This window comes from Cucurbita pepo, chromosome 17 (genome assembly GCF_057944985.1).
Source record: "Cucurbita pepo subsp. pepo isolate OVF chromosome 17, ASM5794498v1, whole genome shotgun sequence".
Lineage (NCBI taxonomy): Eukaryota > Viridiplantae > Streptophyta > Magnoliopsida > Cucurbitales > Cucurbitaceae > Cucurbita > Cucurbita pepo.
In genome coordinates, this window is record NC_141814.1 from 11106786 (window position 1) to 11117001 (window position 10216).

General features: G+C 37.3%; 2 protein-coding genes across 3 annotated transcripts; one reads left to right on the top strand and one right to left on the bottom strand.

The window, feature by feature from the left end:
* Positions 1 to 282: 282 nt before the first annotated feature.
* LOC111779329 (uncharacterized) lies at positions 283 to 6642 on the bottom strand. Its single transcript, XM_023659468.2, has 12 exons — positions 6429 to 6642; positions 5828 to 6194; positions 5112 to 5289; positions 4990 to 5039; positions 4353 to 4445; positions 4180 to 4268; positions 3523 to 3601; positions 3288 to 3370; positions 2631 to 2709; positions 1798 to 2527; positions 1047 to 1680; positions 283 to 809 (listed from the first exon to the last, which is right to left on the bottom strand). Exons 1-12 carry the CDS (start codon positions 6458 to 6460, stop codon positions 662 to 664), a joined length of 2562 nt encoding a protein of 853 aa, XP_023515236.1. The 5' UTR covers positions 6461 to 6642; the 3' UTR covers positions 283 to 661.
* Positions 6643 to 8243: 1601 nt separating this feature from the next.
* LOC111778657 (DNA-directed RNA polymerases II, IV and V subunit 11) lies at positions 8244 to 10200 on the top strand. 2 transcript variants are annotated; one of them, XM_023658607.2, is made up of 5 exons: positions 8244 to 8376; positions 8510 to 8599; positions 8708 to 8786; positions 9355 to 9444; positions 9907 to 10200. In XM_023658607.2, exons 1-5 carry the CDS (start codon positions 8324 to 8326, stop codon positions 9937 to 9939), a joined length of 345 nt encoding a protein of 114 aa, XP_023514375.1. In that variant the 5' UTR covers positions 8244 to 8323; the 3' UTR covers positions 9940 to 10200. The 2 variants fall into 2 exon arrangements, with proteins under 2 accessions (XP_023514375.1, XP_023514374.1); XM_023658606.2 differs by having other exon boundaries at positions 9349 to 9444; positions 9907 to 10188.
* The last annotated feature ends 16 nt before the right edge of the window (positions 10201 to 10216 follow it).

Here is a 10216-nt window from a genome sequence, read left to right on the forward strand (position 1 = left end):
GTTGGACGTTGAATGTGAGATCCCACATCGATTGGAGAAGAGAACAAAACATTCTTTGTTCTTTATAAGGGTGTGGAAACCTCTCCCTAGCTGACGTGCTTTAAAACTTTGAGAGGAAGCTCGTTTATTCTTTACAAGGGTGTGAAAACCTCTCCTTAGCAAATGTGTTTTAAAAACCTTGAAGGAAAGCCTAGAGAAGACAGTATCTGCTCGGTGAGTGCTCGGTGGGTTAAAAGATTTAGAAGCAGACATTCATCAACCACAATAAAAATAAAAATAAAATTAAAAAAATCTCATACTTTCATTGAACAAGAGTTCTACCCAATACAACCCAAATGGCCATTTAGGCCGACTGTTCATTCCCTATTCTATGACAATGGTATTATCCTAGAAGAATTAAAACTTTATAAATTTATCAAAATGGCAGAGAGCTTAATAGAACTACAAGAGAAGTGAGCTACCCAGTTCTTGTTCTGCAAGGGATTACAGGATCTGGTTGAGTTAGATAGAGATCAGCTTTCCACACGAAGCAACCAGAAAGCCACTGTTTGCTTTCTCCTTCAAATCCTCTAAAGAATCACATCTCCATATACACTGCATATACAATGGAGAAGAAAATCCCACTTGATATTAGTTACACACTGCCTCTCTTCACCCGCCTTCATGATTTCGATCTCTTTTGCTTAAGAGGAACGAGCCGAATCCCTTGCTTCCCAAGTTCCAACGTTTTTACTCTGTTGTCGTCGAGGGTGACCTCGACTGATAATGTCGATGTGCCATCGATCATGTCTGAAACCACTCCTTTCTGCCTGAACATCATATCAAATACAGAAATTGGAGATTTGGAGTTCATATTGTACAAAAATCAAAGAGAAAATGTTCTTTAACAACGTTATGTTCATAGAATCATCCTAAGAAAATGACTTCTTGATCATTTAAAATGGTAATATCATTAGCCAATGCCAACAGATCCGTTTAGATAGCTAGAAGTGTATAAACTAATACCCTTTCTGGGTTTAGTAGATAGAGAGGAAAAGAACACTTACCATGACTTGTCTGATGGGTGTTGGACTTCAACCCTCTTTCCAATTGCATCTTTACCCAATTTTTTGAGAATCCAATTAGCATCCATGATCTCATCCAACAAATTATCTTGACGAGACCGTGCCATGTCTTCGACTTCATTGAAGTATATTTTCTCCATTAAGGGCGATGGTCTTTTCCTTTTCGACCGCTGGCCTTTGACAAGACTTCTTTCTTCCTCGTGAGAAGAAGCTTGATTTTCGAGGGTCGGTTTCTTAAATTTGAACTTTAACAAAGGTTTCGAGTCTCTGGGCAAAGACTGTGGTAGAGGTGTCTGAGAACTATCATCATTTCCATCATTGCATATATGGGATCCACTTTCGTGTTGCTTTCCTGAAGCTACCTTCTCTTCTTTTACCGTGGAAACGTCGCTGAGAGAACCAACTGCAGGTGTGCTTCCTTCCACGTTTCTTTTACGAGAAAATACCCGAGGGCCATCTGGAGTACCAACTTCAGATCCACTGGCAGTATTTGTCCTGCCAAATGCAGAATTCGTGTCGGAAGATCCAAATCTAACTTTCCCATAGCTAGGAAGGCTCTTCTCCGTTTCAACCGCCTTCGGTCCTGTTGATTGACTCGAGTTATCGACTTTGTCTCCTGCACGTAGAAGAGAACTACAAATTAAATCCTACAATACAATTTCGATCCAACATTTCATCATATTTAACGTAAATACACCACTGTGAGCTTATCAAGTCTTTCTAGAAACCATACCATTTGAGGTAACCAAATCTTGCTCTCTTTGGCAGCTCGAAGCATCCGACTTTGGGGAATTAGCTACGTTAATTTTCCGGGCACCTAGATTTATTACTAGCTTCTTTCCTTTCGTTGTCTTCGACTTACTGGCGTGTTTTCCTGCATCTTCTCCAGTTTCCAAACCAGGAGTCTTGTTGGCCTTGATTTGAACAACTTTTGAAGTCCTTTCTTCGTCACTTACCATCACCTCGTCCACAAACTTGTGTTTCAACACCCCTGGTTGATTAATAGAGCACATTCCTTCATGGTGGCCAAGACTACCAGCAACAGGAGATGAATATGTGCCTTTATTATTTTGGGGTTGCAAACCACCATTTTTGTCGTTACCTTCGCCAAATCCGTATTGTTGAACATCGTTATGCTCTTCTAGTTCAGACTGATCGGCTACGGGAGTCTGAGAAACTTTTTCTTTTGAATACTTCTTATTCGACGATTTTTTCCCATAATCTTTACTCTTCTTGGGCACTTTGTTGTCCCCTAACCCTTTCAGAGACAGCTTTATTGAACGTCCAAACTCGTTCTTAATAACAGAAGGACCATTTTCTTCGTCGTCGGAATAAGGTGAAATCGAAAATATTTCTTCTTGAATGGGTAATCCAGCAGCAGCCCTCAAATTAACAATTAGATCACGATCGGCGTCATCCTTTCTTCTCCAAATCTCTTGAACAGCATCATCCAGATTCTTAACCTACAAAATAAAGTTTTAGGACTCAAGAACAACATAAATCTAAACCATCTATCTCCTGTAAGCGTCTACAATAGGGGGAACGGATTCGCGGTGTGAAGAAAACCTGATAACATTCTCCACGACATGCGGTGCATTTGTACTGGAGATTCCCATCCATTTGAAACTGTAAATATTTTTCATCACTGTAAAAATCAAAAGAACTAAACTTAGCAAGTGTAACGAGAAGATTTAGAAAATGGAGAACAGCGATTTCATCATTAACGCGTGCACTAAAAACACATGGAAACAGGAACTCAGTAAAGTTAACTCGGTAACATGCTGTAATAATTTCGTAAGGAAACGACAGACGATGTTACTGCTCGTCTACAGCTAAAGACAAATCGGATGATAACATCAAGGGAACAATTCTAGACTACCGACCAATGACACCATCTGTATGACTATCGCGGTGGTGTCAAAGGAAAGCAACAGTGGTGCGAACCTGCTGTGCAATCCATAAGCTTACCACAGCTACCACCACTATGAACATCTAGGCTTTCGATTATTTAGTTTCAAGTTCGAGTGGTTATTACTTGTAAGAAACACCGATGCCAGACGTGGAACTCGGTTAACAGATAGAAGAATGGACTCCCAATAGCAAATATAGATCGTTTAATTCCAAAAAGTCGGAAAAGTGGTGTCTGATAATTAGCGGCAAACAATGAGCATGGACAGTAAAAGGAAAGAAGTGCAAAAGTAAGGAACAAAGGCAGGGAAGAACCTGATACTATCACATTGGCAATGTACCCAGCGCTGGCAAGTGTCACAGCAAACCATCGGAGTCGATTCCGAGTCTCTATAAACCTAAAATGAAGAACACGCAAGTTTACAGAGAGTAACCGGAGTCGACCAAGAAGGCGACAGCCTATTGGTGGTCAATACATTTAACCACAGAAACTGAACTTTCCAAACTTCGACTTAAGATCCTAACATATCGTGTTTGAAAATTATATTACCTTCAAACACACAGGGCAATAGTTCCCCTTTACAAATAATCTGCCACATGCATCACAAAATGTATATCCCAGAAACCACCTGCATTTCAACAGTTCAACTTATGAAAACTCAAAACAAACAGGTTCCTTCCTGATGCCGATGGAAATAAACTCATAGCGATGCATATGCACGTTACTATGAAGAGTATTACTAATTAACTGCCTTCTATATATAATCGTAGGGGTCTAGACCACCTTATGCAAACTTCGAATGTTGTTAATTAGTCGACACGACTTAATTAAAAGACAAATTTTAAAAAAAGCATCATTGGTAGTAAATATCTTGCAACATTCAAACTGAAATTGAGATTGATAAACTGAACGGAAAAGCTTAATCGTCTATCGCAGCAGGTTAGCCAGATCACTCGAGTTTAGTTGAATTATTAACAGCGAAGTGCATATAAGAGAATAACAGACCAGACAAAAGTAGTTCATTTACACCACATAAAACTGCGTTTCTTTATTTTAAATAAAAATTAAGAGTAACAGACAATGAGGTGAACGTATGTAGAACCTTTCGATAAGAAAAAACTTAGAAACCAACAGAATCGAGATGTAAATGTTGAAACAAAAAATAAGAAATATCAGCAAGACCATCCAAGAGAAGGAAGTGCATACCTCACACTTTGGCCATTTCCTGGAACATTAGACCCACAGCTATGGCACCTCGTATGCTTTGGACACAAATAAGGTCCAGAACTTACATTCTACAATATTCAATCATGTGCATCAGAAATACGCAGGTTACTTGATCGAAATATACAACTCAAGAACGGGAAAGCCGCCCCTACCTTGTGAGGAGGATGCTGACAGTAACAATGGTACGCACCGTCGCACCTTTTGCAGAACATAAATTTATTAGGATCACCAGTTCTTCTGCATACCTAAGAAAATATTCATAAAGCAAAGTTTATTTAAATCAAATGACAATGTGCTCTAATCTCTTCAATTACTAAGGAGCAATATTACGCATCTCGATTAGATGTCTCGAGTTAAATGCCAAAATTTTAAGCAGTTGAGATTCATTCAGTATCGAGGAGAATGCTTAAGCAATATTCTATCATTTTGAAGTAACTAGAAGATTACTCTCCCAGCCATTTGTTTTACTATAACATTCACTAATTCATTTAATGGACTATTATCTGCATTCAATCCTGATCACGTGAATTATCGGATTCAAACATGAAATGAAGAAAATCCGTTCGATCGATGATTTCAGATGCACCAAGTATTGTGAAATGTTGTAGCTTGAAGTACCACCCCTTCGATTTTGTAATTTAAACCCAATTAAAATGCTCACGACTCGAAGTTAAAGAGGCTATCAGGCTACTAAATAAGAATGTGCCACTTTGCATAGACATATCTCTAATAGATTAGTGAAACCGACGAAGGGAAAAGAATACAGGAATGTTGCATGTAGCTCGTTACCTCGCATGCTCTGCAGGAAGGGCAGGTCCATGAACTCCAATGAAATAGATCTGCAGACAAACCCATAACAAATTTTTAAAAAATTCGAGTCTCAAAACGGTCCTATAACGAAGTAGCCTTACCCCTATGTTGAGCCCAGGATTTCAAGCAGCTGCGATGGTATTTTTTGCCACAACTTTTGCACGAAAGCATCTTCCTTGCTCTCTCACTCGATTCATTTTCACCAAAAAAACATATCCTACACATTACATTGATGTTGGATTGCCCCTGCTCTTCCTCCACGAGATTACCAGAGGCATCCTGTTTGAAGGGAGAAAAACATGATTACGACCGCAGCTTACAGGGCACTTCAAAAACCTATCCTTATAATGTGCATTCGGCGAAATTTATGAAAAAACGCAAAAGGTACCCCTCCATAGTAAAGGTCATTCACTGATCTAGTAAAACCAAACTAAATGTATACTCTCCACCATCAGCTGCGTTACTCGTTACGTACATTTTTTCGTATTTTCACTAAATTTCTCACTAAAGCCAAATACAAATCTGTGGATAGTAACAAGGAGAGAACACCTGATATGTCCAAAAACATGTCCAAGTATCCCAAAGGTTAAGAAAAAATGAGTTATTAATGAACTTTCCCCATAAAAGTTCCAATAGTAGTGCCTCTAATAACCTAAAATGCTTGAGCAGCCAGTTCTTATCAGCTAAATTGAGTATCAGAACAACAAAGAACAAACAAAAACTGCACACTCAACGATAATTGTCACAACAAAGACATACTCAACTAGCCAAAATCTTCAACATGATAAAGAAAACGATACAAATTACAAATCCTCACCACTAAATTCCCAGACTCAAACCGTCTGGCGTAGTCCTCAGCAGCAATCATAGCAGCAGCAGCCTTACGCTGAAGCGCAATACGCTTCGTTTGAGCCGACATCGCCGCCGTCATCTCATCAACCCCATCAGCTCCACCAAACGCCTCACCGACAACCCCAACAGGCTGCAGCACTGGTGGGGGAGGCGGCGCAACCTTAGGAACCCACACTTGAACCGTCGTTCCCTTTCCATCTTTATTAACCCTAATTCCCCAAGGATCCTTGAGAAAATCCTCCACCTTATGAACCCCATCAAGAAACTCATTCTTAGCCCTACCATTCTGCAACTCCGGAGCAAATCCAAGCGGACAGAAGCAAATTCTTCGACTAAACAACGCAAATACACCAAACCCATGTGAGGTTTCAATGCGAAAAACAAAAACGAGATGGGTAGTTGAGAGAAAGAAAGGGAAAACAGCAACGGAAGAGAGAACAACCGAATAAAACCCAATAAAAACCCAATAAAACCCAAAAGAAAGCGAGAGAAAAAGAGAAGTAAAATGAGGATTAGAAGAATGAATGAAAAAAAATTAGAGCAAAAGAAGGGGGAAGTGTGTATACCATGTAATTGGACAAGCTACGTGAAATGCCATATTTGCGAGAGATTTAGAGATTTTGAATTTTTTGATTGTGCGTTCGGGATCTCTCTTTCTCTCTCCCTCTAAAATTTTAATCCCATCCAAAATATATATATAAAAATTGAAAATTTTATAAAAAAATTAGGACACTGAAGAGAGAGTTTTCGAGAGGCGAAGATGAAGGGCGGGGCAACTAAAATTTTCGTCCTGTTTGAAAGACCCCATTTTTAATTTTGTCAAACTGCCCTACTTTTTCAATTAAATTAGGTCAATTGTTCTTCGTTTTACCAAAATACCCCTCCCCTCAACTCGAATTTTCAAAAGTCACCCACCTTCCCTACTTCAACCTATGAAATATATTTTTAAAATATTAGTTGAATTACAATTTTAGTTTGTATCATTTAATTTTAATTAAACTATAAGGTATTATTTATAATAATTTATCAAATTATGAACCTAACTTTTAAAATTATAAAATTTTAATTTTAATTTTTTTTTTCGAATAATAGAGTCTAATTTTATAATTTATCTCCTTTTATTCCAATAATTATTTTATTTTTTAATTTTTGTAACGTTCAATTTGTACGATTTAAAATATAATTTAAATCCAGGTAAAGTATTGTCTATAAGAAATCTAATTTCATAAGTTTAGAAGTTTATTTGAATTAGGGTATTTTTCTAAAATCAAATAATTTTTTTTTTTAAATACGATTTGATTTACTAAATTGTGTTTTTTTTTATTCTATTAAACTATAGTATTTTTAATATTTGTTTTTTTTATTTTCTTTTGTATTTAAACAAAATAAAAATACTAAATAAATAAATATTATATATATATATATGTGTGTATATGTATATGTATCTATGTACATGTATATGTATCTATGTACATGTATATGTATATGTATATATGTGTGGTTGTTATTATTATTATTATTATTATTTAGTTGTAATTTAACTAAGTGAGACGGGTAATCATCTAAGATAAGTAGCAACTAAATATGAGCGAAATCGAGTATCATTAGAATCCCTGTGAACTTGAAGAAACTATGTCGTCATCTCAGAATGGAATGTTGTTAGAAGCAACCTAACACATATTATAAGTTAGTTACGGCTCGATCGAGTGAGACCAAAAGCCACGAGTACACTAAATCTAACTGAATGCAATATAACTTAAAAGAAATTCTGTGTTTACTAGTCCACAAAAGTTGAAAACGACACTAATGTCTAGTGGTATGTACAAGTCGAGATAAAATCTATCCCATGTGTAAGCCGTTAAGTGGAGAGAATGCTGTGAGACTAACTCTTGCTAGAATTGGTCGGCCTCGAACGATGGATTTCTAGTCTACGCATTATTGGTTCTCGGTACTAAATCCTTTCTTACTCTAGCGACCCCTATCCTTCCCCAGAGTTTCTAAACGGGAAGAATCGTGGGAGACAAATGGGAATAACCGAGCCACTTCTACAAAATGCCAACAACGGATCCTAATGTGGTACATCTTCGTAATAAAAATCGAGTGATACATTCGAGACGTTTAATCTAAAAAATAAAAGAAATTGTGTTAGATATCGATCAACCCTGAAGTTATCAACTGTGCTAAATTTGAGACCGCACGAGTAAGTCGAGCACACGTCCCTCCAAACTCAACCTCCTCTCAGTAAAATGACACCAAAATTACTTCAACCCTACCAACTTAGACGATACGACTCCATCCCACCCAAAACGACATGTCGTTAGCGCATTGAATTACTCCGACTGTCAAAACGGCGTCGTAGCGGGAAGCCGTTGAGGAAACAGAGCGCGTATAAATACCCCAAGTCGCCATCTTCACAAAGCTATTTTCAGAGGAAGTTCAGTTTCAGGAAGAAGAAAAAACGATGAACGTACCCGATCGTTACGAGCGCTTCGTCGTCCCCGAGGGCGCCAAGAAGTAAATTCTTGAAACCTTAACCTTTTTCATAATCAGTTTCATTCGGCGATCGGTTTTGCTTTCTTTATATACACACCACCACCATCGTTGTTGTGATTTCCCGTACGGGCGTCCATTTTATTGAACATTGTAGGGTTTCATACGAGAGAGACACGAAGATCATGAACGCGGCGACTTTCATCGTAGAGAGAGAGGATCATACTATCGGAAACATCATCCGCATGTAAGGTTTTCTGTTAACTGGAAGTTCCGGCGACTTTGATTAGTTTCTTCGTTATTGTTTATTGACGTGGTTGTATATTTATATATGTTTTTCTGGTGGAATAATCAGGCAACTTCACAGAGATGATAATGTGCTGTTTGCTGCCTACCAGCTTCCTCATCCTCTTAAGTACAGAATACTTGTTCGGGTTAGTACTTAGGTCAATTTTCCATTGTATATTAGTTGTTCTATTGCATGAATGGTTAATTGAACAGAATTTTGAGTATATCTGCTAGGAAATGTTTCTCTTTGGTAATGGCAGATTACACTCTGGAGGAGAACGACTGATTAAATTTTATAATGTAACTAGCGTTGATTTATTCTCATGATTCTCTGTTACATGCGCTAGTTTGAGACTGTTAAGTTGTTCTTGGGGGCTAACATCCCTGGGAAGGAGTAAATCAAGAATTTTGCCACTAACTTCTTATGATGGAAACTTTAAAATCTTCGCTTTTGTTTATACAATTTTCTCAATTTAAGACGAGCCAGGGGTAATTACCCCTCCTTCTTCCATCACATGGGGAGAAAACCTCAACTAGAAATCCCTGAGGATGGCAAAAGCTTTGCAGTTACTGATTGTTTTTGAATACCGTAATTTTTTTCTAGCTTTATATCGTCTGTTTTTTATTAAATTACAATTGGCCATTAAGTTCTTATTGGTGTTCTTTTATATCATTATGTTCGATTCTTTCGATCTCATTGTTGGGCAGATACAGACGGCTAGCCAGTCCTCGCCGATGCAGGCATATAATCAGGCTATCAATGATTTGGATAAGGAGCTTGACGTTTTGAAATATGAGCTCGAGGTAATGATTTCGCTCCCCCTCGACCATTTTTTCTGCAATTTGGGTGACGTGAATATGTTTTTGTTCTTCATTATGACTGAATACAGTTCTCTGCTTACTCTGCACTAAGAGGTATTACGCCTATTTTATTTTGTTTCTGTTCATATATTTAAAATTACTGATTATCCTTGAAACTTGCATAAAAATTTGTGTGGTCTTGTTAAATGTTCATATTTAATGTAATCTAGATTTTAGAACACTTATTTTAACCTCTATAACATATGGGATACAGGTAGTCTCTAATACAAGTTCATTTAAAATTGTTTGAAGTTTTTGTTAAATAAAGCCTAAGAACTTAACAGTAAAAAAAAGCTTTAATGCAAAGTTTAGGTATACAAGTTATTAGTCCAAATATTTAAAGGGTAAAAAAGATTATGACATTATTACCATTATTTTACATTTGTGAATAATTACTTGATGCAGGGTGCGTTTTCTAGGTTCTCGAGGACCTATTAGTTTGCCTTGAAGAAAACCAAGGGAAAGTTCTATTATCCGACCATTTTAAGATTTCAATTCCTTGCATATGTGCTTGAACTCCAAAAATTCCAGTCGGAAATGGAATGCCAAAAATGAAACTTATAGCATTTTTTAGGTTCCTCTTTTGTTTTGTTAGTTTTCTCTACTGTGTTGGGGGAGCATAAGTGCTCCAGTATATTCTTCCATTTTCTTTCAATGAAAGCTTGAAATTTAGTCAGGAACAAAGAACAGCTGTTTTTATGTTAATTAAATTATT